Below are 25,323 nucleotides of genomic sequence, written 5' to 3' on the forward strand. Positions count from 1 at the left end.
TATTTGCTCGTAGCTTCGTCTGCGCTTTGACTCAAGGTGAAACAAAGTATTAGTGACAAAGTTTTATGTGTGTAAAGTTCTGTCACTAAACAGAGTCAGTGTTTTATGGAATTGAAAGACTATTTTTAAAACGACAAAGTACGCAGAAGATTTTTGTTCAAATAGTGAATTTAAATATATTGTTTATTGTTCGTTAATGCACTTTTTATGTAAATAGCGCGAAAAAGCGCCAATTCGTTTTCGGTGCTGCTTGTGTTGCGTAGTACGCGTCTACCTCCTTGTCTCCCAATGTATTATGCGCTGTGTAGTCATCATATTTTGGTCCTTGAAATTATTACACATTTTTTTTTGGCTAGGTTTTAAGTTTAACAGATGTTTTCTTCTGTGGAAATTCGAATTTTACAATGCAGCTTTGGCATGCAGGGACTTAGTCCGTAAAGTACTCGGGTCCAATTTCCAAACCACGCACAGTTTTGCGGCTGATTAACACGAGCCCAATTATACGAATACAACGATATCGAATTGAGTTTCCATTCCCTCATTTGTCTCATAGTTTTTTAGAGGTTTGACATTCTAATTGCCATTACTTCCCAAAAACCTTTATGTTAAGGGATGCCTACTTAGCTTCGTAGCTTTCATTATGCAAGTTCCTTCTCTTGTGTCTACTTTTACTCGGCCGTTAAAGCTTCTAAGCCTGCAAAATATTGCCCAATATGTTTTCATCATGATTTGCATTGTGGTTTTGGACCGAACCTTGTTCTTTAACGTGAAGTATTAAGTAAATAAGCTAAAATGTCATGCATTTTTACCAACACTCCGGTTGATATTTCACTACACTATGCATAAAGTGCCAGCAACGCAGGTGGGTTAAAACAAACTTCTTACAGATTTTCTTGGTACTTCTGGAGAAGATAGTCTTTTGTGCAGTTCGAAAGCGTGGGGTACAGGGTAATAAAAGAGCTGATGCTCATGAGGTGTCCCCCTTTGCCGAGACAGCTAGGTGCTTGGTAACCTTCATCCCAGGGTGTGCCTAGACTGAAAATAGATGACATTTTTAAAGAAAACTCGGCTTTACATCCATATTGGACGAAAAGTCAAGTTGATTCATTTCGCTTAGAAAAGGGGCAGACACTTCCGTGCCAACAATTACTGCTGCCGATCGGCATTTTTTATTATGAGATTGGTGGTTGAAATTCGCAGATCACGTGATGACTAGCGCTGTAGTCGTTTTAAGATTGATTTTTGGTGGCTTCTCGTGCTCGTTAATGTTTCTAGTGTTTTAACTCGTGTCAGCGGTTTCTTGAGGCTCGTAATGCTCGAGTCCGACTAGAGCGAAAAACATAAACAAATTACAGCGTAAAGCCTCAAATCAGAGTCTCTCGTGAGTTCATAGGCTTTGTCGAATAAAGGAGGCTATGTTTAAACACGAGCATCGTGTGCACAAGTGTGTCATTGGCAAGCTTGCAATCACTCGAGCTTAATTCACAAGCAACGAATGACTAAACGACTGCCAAAGGTACTATAGCGAGCATACTGCATATGTTTCAGCCTTCCCGTTGTTGTTTGCTTATGTTTGTCGCTCTAGTGGGACTCGGGCATTAGTTTTCTTCTCTCGCGTCTGGGGCTTTGAGTCGTTCGACAATCAGTGAGCACGCATGCCGACCTGCTGCGCTCCCTGCTGTCACAGCGGGTACGATCACAAGCGTCGAAAATTGTGGAGAAGAGCCACAATTTCTTCCGATCCGAAGGATGCTGTGCGTTCGATAATAATGCACAACGCAATTCCTCAGGCAAAGTATATTCTTAGATCAGAATTGTTGCAGCTCTGTCCATTCGACAAACGCGAAAAAATACGGTAGCTTTACAGGAACATCGCTTGTGAGCACAGTTAGGAAAGAAAATGGTATGGTGATGAAATGGTTGTAATATGCCCTAAACACACCGAGGATAACCTGAAGGACGAGGTTCTAGTGGACGACGTAAAAAACAACGTCTAAGACTCCCTCCACGACGATCTCCAGGAAGACCTCAAAGACGACGCTTTAAAATTCAACGTCTAGCAAGACATCTAGGACGACCTCTAAGGTGATTGCCATGACAACCTCTAGGACGACGTTGTGAAGTACCCCGTACGAAAATGTAATAGAGTGCCCTGATATATTTTATATATGGCCCTATATGATAATATAAGGAGGCAAATAGGGCTATATACCGCCATATAAATTGGTAAATACGGCTAGATATCGCCATATAAGTTGGCAAATACTGCCACATATGGCCAAATAAGTGCGTAAGTACAGCCATATATCGCCACATACGCGCGCAAACACAGTCTTGAGTAGTAACGCGTTGCTGGTAAGGCGTTACTGCAACTTTGTTATTTTTTTTGGTAACCTGTAACTGTATTAAGTTACTTTTTAAGAATGTAACTTGTAACTGTACTTCTATTACTTTGTCTGAGGTAACGACGAAAGTACCGATGTTACTTCTGTCGTTACTTTTCAGCTCTTTGTGAATAATATGTCATTGAATGAGTATAATCTAGCTAATCCCTGCACTTTGCAAATTGTCTGTTTTGACATTTCGAGTATCAGTTGGCCTTGCACGAACTTGAGAATACATCCTTTCTCGTGAGTCACTATCCAAATATAACCACGTGTAGATTTGATGAAAAAAAATAAGAATCTATTTAACTTTACGCACTTGTTGTACTTTGTGACTGAACACTTACATCTTACCATATTGAAGCACTATCTTTGTTGCGGTTTTTCTTTTTTCTACGCACGCATTTTAATCGGGCGAATCAACCGTGAAACAACAATACACGCGGAGTGAACTTCGTATGTTTCCTATTTTGATTTGAGCCACCACTCCGGCGTGGTTTCAATGGTGGTCGCAAAATTTACTGCTGTTTGCGCCGGGCTTTTTTCTGGTTTGCCGGGTACGAAAGCAAATATATCAAAGGAGTTCATAAATTCAGCGCAACCGTCAACGAGCCAGCAATGTGCTAGTGCTGCCAAGGATAGGGATGTTGATCAGAACAAAGAGCTAGCATGGCCGGCGTACAAAGAGTATTTTTTGTGGTGAAGGTGGTTGCTAACTATTTGACCGCAGTATGCAAACTTTGCCTACAAGGAGTACTCCGACAACAAGTCTTCGTGTTCAAATCTGAGAAAACAGATACAGTTGAATTTTCGTCTTGATTCTTTTCGTAATATTAACTAATTTTCCAGCTAAATCATTAAGTTTGAATTTACCGCTATAGTGGAAGCGCGACTGATTCGTGTCTATATTTTTTTCTTTCAAACACCAGTTTTTCCTTAATTTTCGTGTTATAGAAAAGTAACTGAATATTAACGTCGTTACGTTTTGAAAATAACTGTAACTGTAACGAGTTACTCTTTTGTTGCGGTAACTGTAACGGTAACTTCGCTACTTTTTTCTGAAAGTAACTGTAACTGTAACGAATTACTTTTTAAATGTAACTTACCCATGACTGGCAAATGCGGCCAATATTGCTGTATAAAAGGTCAAATACTGCCATATATACCCGTTCACGACATATATGGGTAAAAATATAGCGGGCGAAAGGTCTTATGTACTCGCGAAGACACTAGTTGATTTATCTGTATTGCGTGAGTCCCATGTAATTGGTTTACCCTTGTTAACATCCTTAAGCTGAGGTTATTCCAAATATTTGGAAAAATTAATCAATTGCGTATGTTGAAGATTGAAAGAAACATAAAATTGGGTTGTATGTTTGACGTGTAACAATATGACGAAGTGCATAAGATCGGAAAGCGAGTTAATCAAATATTTGATTTTAAATCGCAGCTCTTAGGCGCCCGTTTCTGAGTTAGGTGGTGTCGGTGTCGCCGTCGGCGTCTGTGTAACCGCCCCGCTAAATTCAGCAGGAAGTTGAATTTGTGTTTAGTTCACGTGACGTCACTTTTCCCGCTAAATCTAGCAGTGAAACTAATTTTGTTCATGTTTCCCCACTAATTTTAGCGAGGATACATGAACCGTTAGCTTCTTGAAGATGCAAGACGCTACTTCGTCGTCGCGAATGCGTTTCCATTTGAACAGCTGCGAAGCCGTTGCGCCCTGAGTACCCCACGCAGCATGTTTCAGAAACCGTTCGCGCAGCATCGCAGTCTTCTGTTTGCGAGCGCCTGCGATTCATCGTGTGTTCAAAGTCGGAAGATGTGTTGCCCATGGTGCCTTTTATGTGTAACTCTTTCGTAGACAAAATTGAAGTTTAGAAACATGAATATAACAGTGTACACATAATTTTAAATTTATTGGTAAAAATATAATTATTTATTCATCTATTTATTTGTAGACATGAAGCACAAAAAAAAGTCACGCTTAGTTCTTGATTTAAAATTATAATGTAGGTTACACGGCGCAAAACATAGTATCTTCAAACTTGCATCGTTTTGGGTAACTTTTAGGTTAGACAGCTTCTTTGGAAGTTCAAAAGCTGGACTTCATAGAGCTGTCCTGTTCACTCGGTATTGTCAGAAGGGTAGACGCTATGCGTGTTTTAGGCCAATCGTGTCTAGGGTTAGGGTCACGTGCCTACAGTCTAAAAGCTGGTGATAAGCCAGAACACGACACCTGCCTCAAGCCCATGGCCACACATAGCATTCACTCCTCTATCAACTTTGGGTACAAGTGACAAATCCTCGCGTTATGGTCATTGTTGGGATCAGGACTAGGTCCTGTTTGGGTGCCCCTGAAGATAAGCCTTTTGTGTGTGCACTCCCGTTTTGGCCTTTCTATCTCTCATTTTCTCTCTCTCCTTAAGCTGAAAGCGTGGTAAAATGTATGCACTTGCCGAAGCAAACAGCCGTAGACTTTTTATCGGTTGACTCCGCTTTTTGTGCGCGTGAAATGGGAGAGGTGTGGTCCCGTGGTGTGATTGATGACGAATTAGCCGCTGGTAATTTCGGAATGCCTGCTGCCGGACCTAGTTTGGCGCGTGTTGCCCCCTGCGTGGCTGCTGCGGATTGTGCTTCTGTAGTAAATTAGAAAAGTCCTAACCGTTTGTCAGCAAGAAGCGATTTCTTCAAAGAAGCCCCAGAATTTTTTGTCGCGTGTTTAGTGCTCGGTTCCACAAATGCCAGCTTGTGCTACATCGTCTTGAATCTTCACGGACATCTTCCATCTCGTTTTTGTGTTTGAGGGGTTGTTAATTCTGCCCTGCCCGTGTCGACATATATTTCGGATTACACCTTTCAAGTCCGATCTCGTCAACGTAAGTGCGCTGCAACGTACTTCGCGATAATTGATGGCTGTGTCTATCCCCTGGAAGCCGGGAAAATAATTTCCCCGAAATTCTACTAGCAGTCGCCTGCTATTCGCCGTCTGAAATAATGCCACAACTGCAGGTAGAATACTAAATTTTTTATTCTCCCTGCGTTTTGTGATAACGCATTTCTCTGCCATCTTTTCGTGGATACACGTTTCATTGACACACGTTTCGTCGATATTGACGTTTTATCAAAGATTTGTTTCGCGAATGTCTATAATCCTGCTTTCCCTGGGAACCAAGTTGAGCGAAGTCCAGAGTGGCGTAAAGCAGCTCATGTAAAAATCCATAAAAGTTGGTTCATGCACAATATCCGATTGGTACTTTTCTTATACAGAAGAGAAGTCACTTGTGATAGATATTTGTAGAAACTAAACAATATATATAAAGGTTGTCTTATTTGATTTGGACATATCTGGCCTTATATGGCAGGCAGATACACCCCTAGTTAGCAGGCCTAGATATGGATATATACAAATTGGGCATATCTGGAAAGATCTGCTCTTTATAAACTGATATGCTTTATATGGCTAGATATGCCCAATGGCATATCTGGACAGAGATGCCATTTTTGTAAGGGACGTCAAAGTCTCCTTCAGCTACCGGCGTTATCGCGCCCGGAGCTTACGCAGCCGGCGCAGACGCGACCGTCGCGTACGAGCTTACGAGACGGCAGCTTACTCTTCACTTCAGCCACAAACGTTACGTAACCTTCTGAACGCGACCATGAGCGCCGGTTGGGCTCCCTTTCTCTCTCATGGTCGCGCGTGCGAACTCAGCTTATGGAACCAGTGCTTAGGCAAACGGCGCTTACGTTAGCGGCGCTTACGTTAGCGGCGCTTACGTTAGGGGGGCTTACGTTGGCGGCGCTTGCGTCAACGGCGCTTACGCGCTTCTGTGACTGTAGCTTGCGCTTCAGACACCATCGCGTCATCCATGGGCGTTAAGTGACCTTGAGCACAAGACTTTGAGCGTGTTTGGTCCCATAAGACTACCACTAAACAATATTGTGGGTGATTTGCATTTTCAGCCCGACGACAATAACCATCATTACTCGCACGTCATCACTCGGAAGACGTTTCTGATGGTTAGCGTGGAATCGTAATTTTTTTTTAAATACTGTGCTACGTTTTTTTTGTTTATGGACTCCGCATATTTATTGAAACCAGCCACGAAAAGTAGTTAATGAAAGGCCTTCAACGATCAATGTACTGTTCAGTCAGCAGCCAATTCTGTTACCCTTGATGAGACAATGGACCGACCTCACTAAGCGTTCGGCGCAAGCGTGTCGCCGCCATAACTTTAGTTCAGATGAGCTGACGGCCGTCCATGCGAGGGCTTGTTCCGTCCCGTGCTCTCCACGCGCTCAGCTCCAGCGAGGTTGTCGCACGTGTAGAAAAAGTAAAGTTCCATCGATGCATTGCAGCAGCGTTGGCGTAGTCAAACTGGCTGGTGAGATTGGTCTAGTGCAAGAGAAACAGACGACGACGACAGCAACCAAAGAGACACGCTAACCGACGTTTCCGATATCTATTTCAGAACTTCAGGAAGGCAGTCGCTTGTGAAAAAATGATGATGTCAAGGGACACCCGAAGATCACATGATTTTCTTCAATCTTGTTGAGAAGAAATGTACAGTTTCTGTCATAAGGGCTGTCATATTCAAGAAGTATCTACCTATGGCTCTCAGAATATGAGGAAAGCCGGTGCCAGAGGCGAGCTATCCGCGACTCAAGCAAATGCTTTCAAGCCGTCACTAACGAGTTTCGTTTTTTCCTTACCACGTGACCAACAACCTCGATCTATAAGAATAAGTTAGCGCGAGACCCTGACTGCTCGGGTTCGGATATCGAAACGCTATGCGCCGTCTGTTTAGTTAGCGTTGCGAATATGAATAGAAGTTGGACTCAACCATGGCTCTCTAAGAATTGAGTATTTTTGGGCTAAGATGACTCCCTTAAAGTGCGTTCTCGGTGATCCTGAGAACTCCTTCCAACTACTGTGAAACTGTTTCTTTCCGCAGCCCCTACTTTTCGCAAAACCGTCAAACAGGACATAATCGCGGCCATTAAATTTCGCGAATTCCAGACGCCTGCATTGAAACTCTTTAGGGTAGAAATTTTCACAGGCCCTTAAATTTTGCGAGTTTCTTTTATTCTCAAAATCCGCGAAAATCGAGGGCTCGCAAACACTAAGGGGTTTATAGTATCACAATCCCAAACAGCTGTCTTGAATCAGCGATTTATAATAATAGGAAGATTTACAGTTCGAGATCAGTTGATTATCCCGAAACAAATGCACGCTATTGAAGGATTCGTAGCGGACGTCGCAGGGAGAACCGATCTCGCGACGTCAGCGCCATTGTTTCGTCCTCTACCGCAGCTGCCCGCACTCTTCCGGTGAATGCCGCTCGTGTTTCCAAACTGATCCTCTCTACTAATGTTGCTAGCAACCAACATTAATGTAGTTGTGTAGTGCAGGCGAAGGCAACGGCCAGGAGAATAGAGAGAGGGCGAGCACTGGAAAGGAGGGACGGGAGTGGAGGATGATGGAGGGCGAGGGGAGAAATGGAAGAGCGCTAGCAACGGTGTCATTGAGAAGAGGGTTCTCTCGTCTTTACCAGCCTTCCTAGTGTTTGCTCTTTCCATCTTCGCCTGGTGTTGTCGTCGCCTGTACTGCACGCAACCAGTGAAATCGAGTATAGAGGTTGTGCGTTTGGGAACTTGAGCATTTCGAAACCTGTTTGGGAACGTTTGAGAACCCGTTTGTCTGACGCACATCCGACCTCCCACTTCTTCCCTAACGCTAAAGGTGAACGAAATTTACAATTTTATTTTACCTCCATAAGATTTAATATAGTCTAAAGATAGTTGGCCTTAGGGGTTTTTGGTGTGGTTTTAATATAGTTTTTGCGGACTCTAACAAAAGTTTTATTAAAAACACATAAACCCGACGTTTCGGGACCCGCTCGGTCCCTTGGTCACGGGTGACTGTAGGGGGGGGGGCGCGGTGGGGAAAGGTTGCCCAGGCGGTTGGCCTTGCTAAGGCTTAACCCAGAGGGCGCGGGGGAGGGGGGCGCGGTGTGGAAGGTTGCCCGGGCGTTTGGCCTGGCTAAGGCTTACCCCAGAGGGCGCGAAGTCCAGACACGTACGCCCTCGGGAGAGTGCCCTTGAACCGGTTCACGTTCTTGCTCGTTGTTTGGATAAACCAGGACTCTAGATGAAGGCGTTTCCTCCAATTTCCCTCGGTGGCCACGATCTGGGTCTCGTCGAGGGAGAAAGAGTGCCCCGTTTTTCGCTCGTGCTCTGCCAGGGCGCTGGCCTCAGTGTCTTTCCTTCTCACATCGTTTTTGTGTCGTCGAATACGATCCGGGAAGTTTTTCGTTTCCCCCACATAAGTGACCGGGCAATCCGCGCAAGGCACACGGTACACGAGACCTTGAGCCCTTTCCCTTCCTGGTCTGTCTTTGGGGAGAGGAAGCCGCCGACGGATGGTAGACACGGGCTTGTGGGAGACGGCAATGCCGTGTTTCCGAAGGACGCGTCCGACGGTCTCACTCACATTCTTCACATAAGAGAGACAGATCCGATTAGACGGTCTCGAGGTCGGAGTTACAAGGGGGCGGCGTAGGCGTTTGTAGATGTCGTTAATGAACCGCTTTGGGTAACCATTGTTAATTAGATCAGCTTTCATCGTGTTAACAATTCTTTTCGTAGGGCCTCCTCCGTAAAACACACGGACAGCGCCCGTCGGAAAAGGGCGCTGACCACAGAGGCCTTGTGCGATGTGGGGTGATACGATTCGAAGTCCAGGTATCTACCCGTGTGCGTAGGTTTTCGGTATACCGCGAAGTTGAGCGCGTCAGAAGCTCTCTTGACGCTCACATCCAGAACGGGAGCACGCCGTCCGTCTCTCACTCAACCGTGAACTGAATCGACACTTCAACGGAGTTTAAACTCTGGCACAGACGCTCAACCTCATTGGCTTCGACAATGCAGAAACTATCATCCACATACCGGAGGAAGGTCTTGGGCTTTGGATTAAAGCAAGAAAGAGCTTTTTGTTCGATGTACTCTGCCGTGAGGTTGGCAATGGTAATGGAGATCGCAGCTCCCATGGCAGTTCCACTCGTTTGCTTGTAGAAGCGTCCATTGAACGAGAACTATATGCTCGAGAAACACAGCTCCAGAAGGAGCTGTGTCTCTCGAGCGACACTCGAGCGACACAGAAGGAGCTGTGTCACTCGAGAGACACAGAAGGAGCTGTGTCTCTCGAGCGCCACAATGAGGGTTCATTCAGTTCTCGTGCCCAATACACGAGCTGCGCTCTATTGTCGTCAGACGGGTTGTTTTGATCCCCCATTAAGTGGATAAAGCTTTACGAACGCAAGACTGAAATAAATAGTTCCCTCTTATCCTCGCAATTTCACTGCGACAAACAAGATTCTGAATCAGTGGCAGTCTGTGCGAGTATAGTTGGGCCAGACTAAGACCAGTACGCCTCTGCTAAGCCATGAACATTCGAACCCTATATTCTTTCGTGACCCCCCTAACCTGAAATATTCTTTGACTAGTTGCTCTGGATTTCGTGAAGACGCACTTCTTGAAACCGTGGCCTGTGGCATCCAACAATGCAATCCATGCAGTGTTTTATCCTAGGATTTCGTACACCTGCACACCACTTCACAGTATTCGCTAAATGTATCGGGGACGCTGAAGTGTCGTATAGATCTGTGCCGTCCCTTACACACCAATTCAGCTTCTGTGCTAGATTTAGCGCGAGAACTTGAATTGCTATATAGGTTACGGGACATCAAGTCACGTCACATCAACTTCCTTGGTAAGTTTATCGGAAACGTTAACGTCTCGTGACCTACACACCAATTCAGTTTCTCCCCTAAAATTAGTGGGGAAAATTGACGTCACGTGACCTGTCGTCAGGTGACGCTGGAACGTTTCAACTATGCAACATAATTGCCCCGCAATTGACCATATAATATTTAATGGGGTGTCCTCAGCAAGAAGGGGGGGAGGGGAAGGGGGGGGGGGGGTGAAAAACCCCCTTTGAGGTTAGTAGGGAAATTACCGGTCACGTACCGTAAACATCATTCGCTCCTAAACTGACGGAGTGGCGGAGGCTACGTGCTCGATAGACCGGCCATCTGTCAATCTTTTCCCACGTTATCGCGCTCTCGCCCGTACTGTGGGGCAGAGGGCGGGGTCAGGTGAGGAAAGAGGGGCAGAGTTTTGGTCCGGTGAGAGTGTAGTTCCTGCCACACAGACAAATCAACGGAGTTCAGAGTACGGGTGAAAAAGAAGGGCTGTCTGATCGGCACCGCCTCAACATGAAACGGGCGTATCGAGGGTGCGCTTTCAATTCTGACAAACGTTGATAGATGGCGCAGCACGACTGTAGGTCAAGGAATCATCCTCATTCGCGCGCGCGTTTAAGGTCGTGAAGCGCACGAGCGCGCATGCGCGCCATGCCCTAACTTGAGAGTTCCCCGCCGGGAGATGCGCGAAGCGCGAATGGAATTAGGACCCCATTTCTGGCTTTGTTCCAACAGCTCTCTCTTCTTCCGCGCTGCTCAAGGCGTTGGGTTCGTCACCACGCGGGATGGGATAGATAAAACCATGGCCCCTGAAATGACACCCATATGCCGACGTCGAGATTGTTGATGATCGTGCAGCTCGATGAAAAGTGGGTTTTAGTCCAAGGGTAAAGCGAACTCTTCTTTAACATTCGAGCTTTTGGCAATATTCGAGAAAGTCCGGCCTTTTAAACAGGGATACCCGAAGTCTATGTAAATATTTAAAATTTTGTGAGATATTATAGACACTATAGTTCCTTTCAAATTTTAAAAACGAATGACTAATGTTTACATATCATAAACAAAACATAAACAATCGTATCGATTTCTCGATGTTACATTGTCATCCGAAGGGCGGCGTCAGTAGGATGTAAATTTTCGTGTGTGAGCATAATTGTCCTATTTCAGTCCAACTTCTGTCGACCTTCGAGTTAAATATTTCAAATTGTCGAAACTTTTCGAACCCGAACCTGGAAACGTTCACGACATCCCTAGCTAGTTCCTCAATTCTTTAGTGCATTGAGAGATACAATGCATGTCTTATGCATATACCCTTTTTATTCTCTACCCGGAAAACATTTATTTTTCTGCGTAGTATATTCTTTAGAAATTGTGTAGTATGCATAGCAACCGGGTAGACATAAAGGCGATGAAAACATAATTTAGATAGATGTTAAAACGGCACTTAATTGCTTTGCGCACAAGCTTGTTTTTCATGGCATGCTGTTTGTTAGGCTGTAATCAATTTAAATGGCCAGTTACAGAGGGCAAGCCTTCCTAGTAAACTCACGGCAATGGACAAGCTCGCGCACTATATTGTCATGGAGAAATTCTAGATAATGGGGTTGCCCTCGGATCCCCACCACCCAGATAAATTTAACCAATGAAAACAGTTTATTGCGTGGAGATTCCGAACGTTACTCTTATTGCTCTTTTTAGCCGCGTTCTTCATTACATTTAAATAACTTTAAGTTCTTGGGTTTACTAGAAGTAATGCAAGAATTGTTTGAAAATATCGTCCAACGGCGCCACCTGGTGTATATTCCAAGGCGCAGAAAGACAGGCGTGTCGCGATCTTTGATTGCAGTTTCACCCATGAGTGCACTATCTGTTTTTTAGGCTTAGATTACGTAGATGGAGCTATCAGTATATATAAGCGATCTCACAGTTCACTTGGGTGCACGTTTAACTATATCATTTAACTTTCTTGTGATGATATTGTTAATATTGTTCCGCAAGAGTAGTTATAAAACGAATATGGTTAAAACTGTGTTGAGAGCAGCGTTAAAAGAGATGTAATTAATTGGCACCGCTTTACTGTTATGTCAACCTGGGTCTCTACGTCTTAGATAATACGGCTTTGGTTTTCAACTAAAGTGCTTACTAAAAAAAATGTCTCGCGGCAGCTGTATAAAATTGAAGACTAGTCAGGTAGTTTCAGAAGAGGCACAGTTGTTAGGTACTTACAGGTGTGCGATCTGCTGAATTAGCGATCTTATTCCCCAAAAATCGCGACCGGTGTCATACACCAGACCAACACTGAGAGGAGAGCAGATTCCATCCAGGTATGAAACACCTGCCAGAGGTTTAACATTAGACACATCCCTAGCTCTCATTTTAATACTCAGGTCCACTGGAGGCGATTGTATAAGCAACGCTTATATTGCACAGTTAGCCACTTATGGTGGACTTAAAAGAAGTGGTTTTACAAAGATGTTTAAGTGTAAAGTTTCTTTAATATTTATCATGTTTACACAACTATACTTGTTGTCACATAAAAAAAGCAAGTCTCGCGCATTATGCATGCTCAGCACAAAGTAGTTTTTTCAAGATTTGGTTGTCGTAGAAAAGCACAGCTCTTTTGGCATTTGAAACATGTACGTCCTAATTAAACAGCAGTAAGCTCATATAAATTTAACTCACATATGTCTTAATTCATCACATTGAGGAGTCAATGTATAAATACTACGCAAGAAACCGTACCTCTTTTGCTGGGGTTCTTAGGAAGAATAGCAGCATGGAGGATATACAGTTTACTCAGAAATGCCTTTAACTGCCAAATCAAACAATGTTTGGAAACCTCTGAAGCCTGAAAAGCTGCCACGGGTGTATGAACGTCATTGATGCTACAAACCTTAATCGTGCGAACACACCTATAGTATATTCTACGCTAGTTTTAGAGCTACTTGGAGCTCTCAGGAAAGCCGATGTCTATTCGACTTGTCGAAATCGGGCGCTATAATTTTAATCGCAGCGCTACTTCAGAACTCTCTTAGATTTTCAGATAACGCTGTCCTTTCACTCGTAGCGCTGCTAGGCGCTCTGACTTTGAATAGACCGATGTCATCAAGCCAGCTGTGCAAGAGCGCGCAATCGGGAAGTGCTCCCTCCGCAAGCTTCATGTAGTCACCGCTTACCGGCTTTTCGTCTGCTTACGGCTGCAGTGCGCGCACATAATCGCGCATCATTGTTTGGGACGCCAAGATATCGTATCGGACTCTCTTCTCATATTCGTATTTCATAGGATATTGTTTTTTTGTGATGTCTTAGTTTGTCTGCGAGCGCAGAAAAGCCGTCTCAGTCGTCTTATCGCTTTTGAAGCACTTCGTTGTCTGCTGCTTGTTCCAGTCATTCACGTGCTGGTCTCACTACGGCCCGAGGGAAAAAACAACAACGCCCCTACTCGAGCACTCCGGCTGCTCGTATTTCTCGGCGAAGTTGGAAGAGAGTAATCATCTAGTTCAGTGGTAAATAACACGATTATTCGAGGGGCCAACGGCTTGTTGTAGCACCGCGGAACATTATCGTGTGTGTCGGTGGAAAAAAGGAGCCTTGTCCTCGTCAGGCTTGTGCATGACGATTAATTAATAACGAGGTACGTTGAGCGAAATGGACATTCTCGGGCAGCGATAGCTTCCTAAATGTGGTTTCAGTCGTTTGATGGCCTGTGTGACATGGTGCAAATGAACTGCGGGGAGAAGCCCGCACACCAACAAACCACGATCAAAAGAAACACCATATCTGTCGAGCCTAAACACTCGCATCTGTCAAAAGCAGCATACCATGTCAGATGCCTAAACACTTTGGGTTAAAATAAATATCATTGTACAAATTATTTTTTCGCGCCATTTTCGTGCGTTAGCTAACAGACGCCCGACGAGAGACGTTTGTTTTTGTGGTAATGACTGGTGTTAATGCAGAACGAATCGTTAATGCCACCCAAAATGAAGTTGTTCCATAATGGACCACCACTAAGTGGGTGAGGTTTTTTTGGTTTGCCTTTGGCAGTATGTGTTTCACTTCTAAAGTGCAATGTACGGGGTTTGCACGATTTGTTTGAAAATAATACAGATTGCTCTCGAAAAAAGTTGATTTCACTTCAAGCGATGCATACCGGAATTACACTGAACATTTAAAGCACAGTTGTAATTGAAACTTGTCATCGTAATAAGAGTCATAACCCCCAACATTCATCGAGCAAACTTGTATTGAAAACGGCCTCCGGAAAGCAGTCCGGTGGTCTCGATTTATACTTCGTCTCACCCTACGATGGACTAAAGGCAGAAGCTACGGACCGCCAGATCCAATCGCGAGCCACTTACAAGTTGCGTGGTATTTCGCTTCGATGCACGTATCGGCGCCCGCGTCTCAAATCACCAATGGGGAAGGGCGGACGGTAGTTCAGATTGGATAGCACTGAGTGACTCAACAATTTTACGTTGCAAAGAAAGCTATATCATACAAGCACTTTGCACTGTCGAAGCTATAAAAATGATGCAGTGCTTTTTGACTCGGAGGATCATTCGTCCACCCCTAACCAATGCTAAGCGTGCCGTATTTTAGCTTGCAACGAGATTAGACCTTGCGGCCCGTGGCTTTGGCCTTTAGTCCATCGTAGGATGAGACGAAGTATAGACGGCCCGCTACCGCGCGAGCGCACAGGAAGATTCCAATGCACGTAACTCTTAGGCACGGCCCAGTATGTGTTGTGCCCTGAATCATCCACTCTTTAGGTCTGTGGCGCACCGACAGGAGACGTCTGGTGGTTCAACGTGCTCATCGGAGGAAGACGAACATCATATAATATGTGAGCGCACAATTCATAACGAAGAACGCTGAAGCATGGTCCGAGCAGCAAATTTTTCCGGGCAACCAGGACCATATAGAAGGATGCTGAACTGAAATCTGAATTTCACGAAATAAGGCCGCAGAATCGCTGAACGGGACGATACGATCTCCAAAACACCACTCAAACATCGATATCTCAACCGGATGGCCACATGTTTGCAAAAGAAGGTCGCGAACAAGTGAGGACTGTAAAGTCACGATCCTCCAGGAACACTTCGAATTAGGGGAAGCGGCCTTGCATCCCTCCTCCTCACTTCGGTTCACATGCTCGAGTGGACGAAGCGGAGAGGGAATGAGAATCGTGACGTGACATGTCTCGTCGGCCTCGTCGGCCGTGTTTAATCTCGTACTACTTTACAAAAATACGGCCAACCGTTAGACATATATGAGTAATGTTTTTGGGACGTGCTGCGTCCCGCCTACCACTTCAGCCTTGCTTTGCGAGTCCCAAAGCTCAGTTGAGCATACCTTTAAGTGGCTCCTCGGTTCATGGAAAATCTGCCGAGAAGCTGGGGTGGCTACCAATGCCCTCACTAAATATGGAACGGCAACAAGTCTAGACGGGACACGTTAAAGATAGAAGGACAAGGCAAAAAAATTACATGCCTTTTGTGCGCATTTTCTTTTGTGCCACAGTGTCCTCTCCGTAAGCATATGTTCCAACACACGTTTATCGCATTCATTTGATTCTGACTTTCATTTTCTTCTATATACGCAGTAGAGTTGCAAGCTTATACCTTTATATTAAGTTTCTCTTTGTACATATCTGTCGAAGGTAGAGTGTGTAGACAGGCGAGCAGGTCTATGTTACACAACTTTGAAAAACCAGAGAAGGCGGCTGGGGCGTTTTGTGTTTCTTCCCTTTTTTGTCCGTCTCGGGTTTTTCGAAAATGTGTTACATATCCGTTATTTTATTATTCTTCTACCCCTTTCCCCAGCACAAAGTAGCAAGCCAGTATTATTAAAACTCGGTTGCCTCTTCGTCTCTAAATAAACACATTTTTCTCTTTACAAAAGAAATTGTCTCAAAACCGCCTACACTCGATGATGTTCTTCTTCTCAATTGGGCTACGCTTTAATTTACAAATATCTGCGTTTAACACAGAATTAATCGACATTTACTTGATTTAGCGGTGTAATGTGTGATAATTTTAACTGGGGAGTGCTGTAGTGGCAGCTGTGATTTCGTTTGGGAATCAAAATGTACAACGCACCACAGCAGGATGGGGAGTGCTGCAGTCTTCACGCGCTCTTTCAGTGGTAAAAACAGAAAACGTTCCGCCAGCAGACGGTCTTGCTTTATTTTGGTTCTTTATGTACAACGTGCATAGCTTCGTTTATTTCCGAAACTTCAAGGTCACCCACCTCGGATGCGCTGTCGTCTGTTTTAAGTATACCGACTACAAGGCGCCGGGTTTTGTTATTCAATAGCCGCGCTTCGGAGATTCATCGTACATGTGACGGCGTGTTTAAGAATCCTTTCATTACAATTCAAATCGCACAGGCGCCTTGCAGATCACAATATTTACTTTACGCGTATTCTGTGGGTAAGAAGACATGCGAGCCTTTTGAAAGTCCGGTTGTAAAAATACATTCAACTGCTTTTATTTGATTACTTTCTAACAAAAAAAAAATGCCCTCTCGAAAATATTATATTTACGAACATCAAATCCGGAAATGCAGGGTGTAACCTAGCATAATCGAAAATTGTCGTGAAGAATACAGCGATCAAACTGGAACCTGGATGATGAATTCTTTCGCACAGCGTATTTTTGATGATAGATATTAAATCTGGCCTCTGCGTACCGATCAAAGTAAAAATACTATCAAAAATTGTAACTGTGTCCTAATGATTTTGTGTATTTAAGCAGTGAAATAAAATGTTGTAGCCGACTAAAATTATTTTTGTTGTTTAACACCTGTTCAACTGCCGTATAATTTGAATACTCACCTTCTGCTAAACCAAATAGTTCGGACCCAATGTAGTCAACAATACGCCGCCTGCGAAAAAAAGTTTTGAAGAAATAATCGCATGGAAGATATTTGAATTCAAATGTAGCGCAACGAGTAAGGCATACTTGGTGAGCAGGATTACAATATCGCTTTCGTTGAATTTGTCACTTTTTTCAACCCACTCTTGAAACAAAGCCAGGGTGAATGGTCCGTCCATGTGAATGATGTTCGGCTTTAATGTCTTGGTGACCTCGAATGTTTCTTCTTCTTCTTTCTTAGAAATGGGATTAGCAAAATTAACATTCTTATGCACGTTATTCCCCTGCTTAACAGAAAAATTGAAGTCAGTTTTTTTTATTGACATTAAAAAGGTCAGCCAATCACCGCCGCCATTCCTAATGTACGGTGCTCCAACGAGCGACAAAATGCGAGCGGATTGGCGGATCGCAATGCTGTAATTTGATTAAAAGGACATTATTTTCCAGTATAAAGTGTTAAGGAACAAACAAAAGTGGGGCCTTTAATCATTTTCCCCTCAAGAATGTTAGCAAAATATCAGGCTCCCGGCGGAACGTTACTGCGTTGAATTAAGATGCATGAAACTAGCTCTCTGTTCTACTATCAAAATTAACATTTTAAAAACGCTAAAAGCATTGATTCTTCGCTCAACAACCAAGTCCCGTAATAGCCGCGTCCCACTAGAGCGACAGACAGCGACAAACGACAGCGACACACGACAACGAGCGACAGACGACACCGACAGACAGCTTGTTTGTCGGAGTCCGCCGTCCCACCTGGCGGGCACGACGCAGAACACGGGGGCAAGGAAACTTGTTTCCTAGTGGGACTGGAGTTGTCAACAAAACACTCCAAAATACAGAAACAAACAGAGTCTGGCGACGCGGTTTTCGTGTTCTGCTCTCTGGGCATAAAACGCGCCGACAAACATAGTGAAAGTGGAGACGATTATTTTATTTTTTTATTTTGCTTCCGCTTCTCTTCATTTGCCGTTGGCGACTTTCCGTAAACAGTTGTGACAATCGACACCAATCTTGTTCCGAAATAGAAATACCCGAATCGTTCCTTTTTTGAGCCGTTCGGGGCATATCTACGTGAGCGCCACGGAGTTTCACGCTGATTTTGAGGATGTTTATAACTTCATATTCAAATGATCGAGGACAGGCGCTCTTTGGTGGACGATACGGCATCCCGATTATCACAGAACGTGATGACAAGTCTCTTGTCTGAATGGCTTGCCGCGGAACGTCGTGTCCTACTTCGTGGTGAACGGTCTTACTTTGGTCAGTCCTCGCACATGGGTATATTCATCCTGATGCAGGGGCGTAGACTTCGGCGTCTTGGAGCACCACTTCGCGCACCAAGTTTTTGTGAGCAAAACCAGGCACAGCCAATTCCCTTTCGCAACACAACCACCCGGCGCCAGCCAGCAAGCCGCACCCGCGACCACTGCATGCAATCGAGGAACCGGAACTGCGGGGCCGGGAACGAGGAGTGGCCGTCAAGGGCTTCTCGTTCCGGGAGGAAGGGTAGAAGGGTGGGAAGCGAGGCAACAGAACGGGCAAGGGAGATAAGTTTGTCTCCGAGAGATGTTCCTCAGTGGGACTGCTTGCTGCGCTTCTAGTCCAACGACAGAAAAGAACTCGTCCGTCGTCGATCGTTTGTCGGCGCTTGTCGGCGATTGTCGCGGGTGTCGGTCGTTGAAGTGGGACAGCATCGGCGACACGGAACTTTGTGGTGTCGTCGTACAAAAACCGGTGTTTGTCGCTCTAGTGGGACGAGGCTATAAGAACTACTTCACGCGGCGCATGAATATTAAGCATCGCTTTTTCTAGAGGTGACAACGAATGCAGAAATTTTGTTTTTATGGCGCCGTGTTTGTCAAACGGGCGGATGCTTTACCAATACATTACTTACCCTGACGTAACATCTTCGGATTTCGTAGTGGCGTCGCAGCTTAGTGCGAACCTCTCGTCCATCTATTTCATACCATCAAATTTGTTTTTGGCGGCAAGGACAGGCAGGGATGGTCATCAGCATAATTGGATGACGGCACGTGCCAGCCATTTATATCCAAAATACACTGTCTCTGACCATCAAAACACAGCAAAGTATTTCACTCACGATCCGCAATGTGAACGCAACCGAGGGGTGCTTTCAGAGGCTATTTCTTACTTCACTATGCTCTCAGAGGCAAAGACGCCTTTTATGCGCATGCGCGCCACTAGCCCACTCTGCAGAGTTCTTGATCTTGTACCGTGTAGCGGGGTGCATATCTGGATGTCGAAAATGATTTTACAAAATTTTCTTATCGTATTGTTAATTTTTCTGTCTATTTTGCTAAAAAGGCCTCGGACCGGCGAGTTCGGCTACTTGAGAATATATAGGCGACCGGAGTAGCTGATATCCGAACATGCAGTGAAATCAACTCATAGCTATCAATATAGAATTGCTCGCACCGATCCATTTTCTAACAATAAAAGTCGAGCTAGGTATATATGTTTAAGTTTGCGTAGCATCTTTAAAGGCACACTCAAATACAAAATACATAATTTTTAAGTGCATGGATAGCACTAAATTGCGACACAAAAAAAAAATCACGAAGAAATTAAAAAGCTTAATTTATACTTACCCTACAAGTCATATTTTAGTTGGAGATAAAAGCACCCTCTAAGCCCCACCCCCAAAAAAGTGGCCCCGCCCTCTACTGCTGGTTTGGCTTGGCATCTTAGCCAAACACGCTTCCATGCCTAATGTCTCCTTTTCACCAAGTCCGGTGCGTCTAGTATGGCGTCTGACACCGCTGGCTAGTCGTGCGAGCAGACGCGCGGCAGCCTCGGGTATCGTTTGTTATTCCACTACCGTCTATCACCGTCTTCTACGCCCACAAGAAGCACCCACGAAAGAGGTGTGTCAGTGTTCGCCATAGCTTGCGTCCGTCTACTATATCACCCGTCTACTATCGTCTCTAACGCTCGCAAGAAGCGACCATGAAAGTGGCATTCTATCGTCTCAGCCTGCAAGATCCACCGTCCAATACAATCGTCGGTTCGATTATTTCGATCTGTGCTAAAGAGTGACCGAGACGACAAAAAAAAAAAAAAATCCGCGTAATAAATATGCAGTTCTTTCAGCTTTTCGGTGCTCGTTGTTTTATACATGGCGCCCGCGAGCAAGGTGGGTGAGCGTCACGACGTGTTACTAAAACGCGACCTAAAAATATTCGCACTAGCAAGCCAGATGCCCTGCTCCAAACTTGAGAGTTACAGCATTTCTGAAGCGAAGGGAGCGAACTCTACCTGTGCAAAAATTATGCAAGGCGAACACCCGACTGCTTCCATCAAAAGCGCTCACAAATTCCTACCTATGTAATTTACCTATCAGTACGAATACTATACGGTTTTCGTATGGTTTTCATAATCGCCGTGATATAATATTTTCATATCACGACGGTTGTACCATTCACAGAGTAGTGATACCGATTTTATGGGAGTTAACACCTTTGCTCAACATCAAAATGCGGAAAGAAGCATAAGATGTTCGGCTTTTGTCGATCCCGCTACAAAAACAAGCGTCTGCACAACGCGTCCGAAGACCCGTACTTGCGACAGCTGTCTGCCGCAACCACGCCTGGTGGATCTCTATATATGAACATCTCGGTGACTGCGAAACAACCAGCGCTGCTACGAATAGGAAGACTTAACAAGTTACTTAATGTACAAAACTGCTGGCCGCAAATATTGGCAGCCATGTTTTTTATCGTTTGAAGCCGAAGCGGAAGAGCCGACCTCGTAATGCCTTTGAAAACAATACTGACTCTATCTGTTTAGATTGTTTGTAAAACACATAAATTTGTTCAATTGAAAACTTTCACCGCACGGATGAACAATTGACAACGAAAACTCCAAGTGTCAACGTTCCCTCCAGCCAATGAGCACTGAAACGGAGAGTGGCTATTGTGTCTTCTTTGGCTAATGAACGGGCTTAGAGCAGGGCTACCTTTGCTTAAATTGCGCCAAACGGCGTAAATATTGTACTAAAATGCTTTTTTTTATGGGACGCTCTTTTTTTTTGTTTGCGTCCCACGTGGGCCCTTGAATTATTCTTCTATAAGTGTTTTTTTTTTAAGTGAACGAGTGCTTGCAAGAGTTACCTCCTCAACAAACCAACTGCCCTTCGAAATTACATTGTCCTGTATTCGACACCCCCAATCGGAATTCGCACAAGACTATTGAGAGTTTAAGTCAAACTTTTCTGGAAATGAATTATGTTTACTTCTTTTATACTAGGAATAACAATATAGGGCGATTTGGACTATACAAACCGTTTAACGACGTTACGTGCGACTGAAATACATGTTGCTGGACCAGCCAAGTCTCATGCCAAAACGTCGGCTGCGACTTTGACGCAGGTTTATCCGTTTATCCTTGTTTTATTGGTCTTAAGATTAACCGGTAGGCCTGCCTTGCACTTCTAACATTACGTTGAGAACTTTCTAGGATTTTCGCAAGTAATAAATCGTAATTTATTATGATAGTTGGCCAGATAAATTTAATTACCGAAACCCTTCGGACAACATGACCGAAAATAATCGGTCCGGATCTTTTCTGCGTCTGCGACTCCCACAAACTCTATTGTTTCTCGGTTTTTTAAGTAGCGCGAACAATATAAAAAAAATTTCGATTTCATCACTGTCGGTTAAAGTGCATTTAGAACATAATTGAAGTAAGTTACAAAGTAAATGAGAGAATTCGTACCTCACGTAATATACCTACTAAGTTCACCGGGCGCAATGTACTTAAAGTACTGAGTTCACCGGACGCAATGTACTTGAAGTAAAGTACTATAAATTAAATTCACTTTCAAAGTAAACTTAAAGCACTTTTTAACACACTATTTCATGATGCACTTTCATTCCCCTATGCAGAGTATTCTTCAAAAAACTGGTATGCATTGACATTATGCATACATAATCGGGGCTGTATACGTTTTGTTGTTTTTTTTCTTTCAGAAAATGGCGGTGAATACTAAGTAAAGTGGCCATGAACTAATCATTTTTGAAAATGGCGTTAAATTCAGAACTTCCTTTTATTTCTGAATTTTGCGCCCCTTTCACCGGCTTGCATCCAGGGGGGGGCTAAACGTACTACAGAGAGCCTGACGTCAGCGCCATAGCTTACGTTATCAATCCTCAGGTGGAGGACTATCCAATCTTAATATATTTAACCTCCTCGCTCAGGCTGATTTAGTGTGAAGTAGCTAGTGTTCAACATGCTGCAAGAGAGACGCCTACAGTATAAACATAGCGATGCATTGTCTGCTATCGTTTTGGTGAGAACAGAATATTCCTTCCACTATTTCTTCCGTTTCGAAAGCATAATATTTCTACAAAAATTTAACGAACGAAATTTGAGGAATGCATTTTAAGTCGGGAACTGTACTTTCCTCCGTATCGTATAGTACATGATCAGAGAACGTACTTCAAGTAAAGTACATGTTTATAAACCTACGTAAAGTCGTACTTTATGTACTATGAAGTTAAAGTACTTCCCAACACTGTATTTCATGCCTAGTTCCGACTACAGCTCTCCCAAAAAGTGGCAACTGCGCAAAAGACAGATGGACGACTTTTTCAACTGTGCGCAATAGTACGTTCTCACTTAAAATATTAAAATATTAAAGACGTCTACAACTTTCTGTAACGCCGAATTAAAGCGCAGCTCTTGAGGAGGAGGAGGAGGAGGGGAGGGTAGTGAGGAAGGGTATACCTCTCCTTTTCATCCGTACCTCCTTCTCCTCTACTCCTCCTGTCTACCTCCCCCTCCTCATGTCCTCCTCATCTCTTCCTCCTCTCCTTCTCCTCCTCCCTCCCCTCCTCCCTTCCTCCTCCTCGCTCCTTCCTCCTCCTCCTCCCCTCCCCCCTACTCCTCCTCCCGCCTTCCATCCCCTCCCCTTAATTCCCTCCTCCTCCCCGCGCGTTGCATCATGGGACGTTTACCATAATGTAACGTGCAGGACCCTCGTGACGTCACTCGCGACGTCACGTGTAATGTAACGAGTCCCGCGCGTTGCATTATTGGACATTTCCCATAGTGCACCCCGAGGTTACGCCGATGCTGATGGCGACGCCGACGCCGCTCAAGCCGGAAACGGGAGCCCAAGAGCTGCGCTCTAGACAACTCAAAGAAGGTAAGTTTTAAAATATATGTTATTGCCAATTAAATCAGATTATCGTAAAGTACTTACTGTCGCATTGTCCAAGCCGACAAGGTAGAGTTCTATCTCGGGGCATTTAAGATCTCTGAAATAGACTTCGACCTAAAAAAGATCCAATGCACCATTTTTATTGTTCAGTGAGATTAGTGTTTGAGGTTGGAGTTTCACGGCGGTCATATTTAGGATACTGTAACTTTGTTTCACCCTTTCCAGCTGAGCGAACTCCTTTAGAAATAAATGTTCATACTATACGGGCTTAATGTGGAAGTATTAAATTGCGTAATAAGGATGAGTAGAGGGGAAGTTTTCGGTTCACTCGAATGACTCCATTCCATTGATGTCTTCTTCAGAAGGATTGTCCATCCTTCTTTAAAATGATTTTCTTTTAAATTGGGAAGTTATAGATCCTTCTTTTTTTCCACAAGATCAAGGTATTATGGCAAACATAACTTAAAACTTATTTTAATTGAGTGAGGTTTCTGAACCTCAGGAAAATGTTTAGGAGAAAATGGGTAAATGTATCCATGAGCGCATGCCTATGCTACAGATTAGGGTAAAGTAATAATTTCTTGCGAATTTCTCGCTCGTCGGCCGCCTCCTCTAATTTGTTCTCGACGTTTTTGCGTTCAGCACATGGCCTCTGATCGGGTTCGCAAACCAGTGTAACGGCTGCGAAGAGGCCAGTATAGGACACAGAAAGTGCGCGGCCGCCGCTTTTACTCTTTTTACAATTCATCCCCCACTGAGTTTAGCACGACGCTCGCGCGCTTGGTTCCAGGTACGTTTTACTAGGGAGGATTCATTCCACTCCGCTCATTCGCATTAGATAGCACGCTCACAGCACCATGCCCTCTCTCTGCGGCATGGTCGTAAGTCTGCGTCCGTCAACGCATGCGCAGTCCGCGCAAACGCGCTGTATAAAAGCGGCATCCCTCCATCGCCCGGTCACGCCGGGTACACACCGTTCCTTCGACTTTCAGACTTGACGGCGCCATATTGCTTCTGGGTCCCATGCGGTGTTCTCGCAACAATGATGAAAAAGGTCAAAGTAGACTATAGAAAAATGTGTTAACGGGAAGGAGTGTGTGACACGTTACTGGCTGGATAGCAAGGACCGCGGTTCGCATGTAAATCACCCGTCCTACTATAGTTTCCCTCGAGAAAGAGACATGCAAGTATACAGCTTTAATGATCTGTTTTAGAGCGCAGCTTGTAACGATGTAAGCAGTCGCGCGATGCGACTAGATTGCATCGAAAAAAATTAGATGGTTACACCGGCGTGCGCGATGAGCGAGTCCAACGCCTTCGTTGGCGAGTCGCTTCTTGAAAACTCTCGCTCCGAACGCCGCTGATTGGCTCAGCCGCTACGCGACTAGACTGCATCGCGAAAAACTCGGGTCTCAAATTGCGTCACTCTTTGCCCGTGACGGTTGCTTTTGCGATGAAAGTTTTCGCGCGACTAGATCGCATCGCCGGTGGGAACGCGCCTTTAGGCGCCCGTTTCCGGGTTGCGCGGCGTCGCCGACGGTTTAACCGCGCGCGATGCATTATGGGACGTTTCTCCGTTAAAGTTAGCAGGAAAATGTTCCCGCTAAATTTAGCGGGGAAATTTTTCGCTGTGTATAGCGGGAAAATTGACGTCAAGTGACCGCAAAAACAATTCAGCCTCCCCGCTAAATTTAGCAGTAAAAATGACATCACGACTACGTGATGTCATTTTGCTACACTTTTCCAGAGTGTAGACTGTGCGGATGCCGTTAGATATGTCCAGAAGGTTTCACAGAGTGTTTCTGTTTTCAACTGACGAACATGAAGTATTTTCTGTTTTCCAAAGCTTAAAAAACAGTAAGAACTCCGATATATATGATTTTCAAATTAAAGCTATCAATCATGTTTTGCGGTGGATTGTTCCTTGTTTAACACATATTTTTAATATAGCAATTGAGAACGGAACTTTCCCCCAAAAAATGCAGGTAGCAAAGGTATCTGTGTTATATAAAGCTGGAGGTAAAAACAACCTCGAAAGTTTTAGACCGATTTCTGTCTTGCCGATATTTTCGAAAGCTCTAGAAAAAATAATACATCACAGGCTGTATAGTTTCTGC

The 25,323-nt window shown here is 44.5% G+C and overlaps 1 protein-coding gene across 1 annotated transcript in view; it reads right to left on the reverse strand.

Moving 5' to 3' along the window:
- LOC115332385 overlaps positions 1–25,323 on the reverse strand; it is a 121,297-nt gene that overhangs the window by 38,244 nt on the left and 57,730 nt on the right. Inside the window, exons 3-7 of the mRNA XM_040211281.1 lie at positions 23,249–23,320; positions 17,110–17,258; positions 16,983–17,032; positions 12,371–12,479; positions 886–1,035 (exon numbers count right to left, since the gene is read on the reverse strand). Of these exons, the coding sequence (XP_040067215.1) occupies positions 886–1,035; positions 12,371–12,479; positions 16,983–17,032; positions 17,110–17,258; positions 23,249–23,320 (530 nt within the window). The remainder of the gene's footprint in view (positions 1–885; positions 1,036–12,370; positions 12,480–16,982; positions 17,033–17,109; positions 17,259–23,248; positions 23,321–25,323) is intronic.

The sequence above is a fragment of the Ixodes scapularis genome, unplaced genomic scaffold, assembly GCF_016920785.2.
Source record: "Ixodes scapularis isolate PalLabHiFi unplaced genomic scaffold, ASM1692078v2 PGA_scaffold4__175_contigs__length_147842914, whole genome shotgun sequence".
NCBI classification, from domain to species: domain Eukaryota; kingdom Metazoa; phylum Arthropoda; class Arachnida; order Ixodida; family Ixodidae; genus Ixodes; species Ixodes scapularis.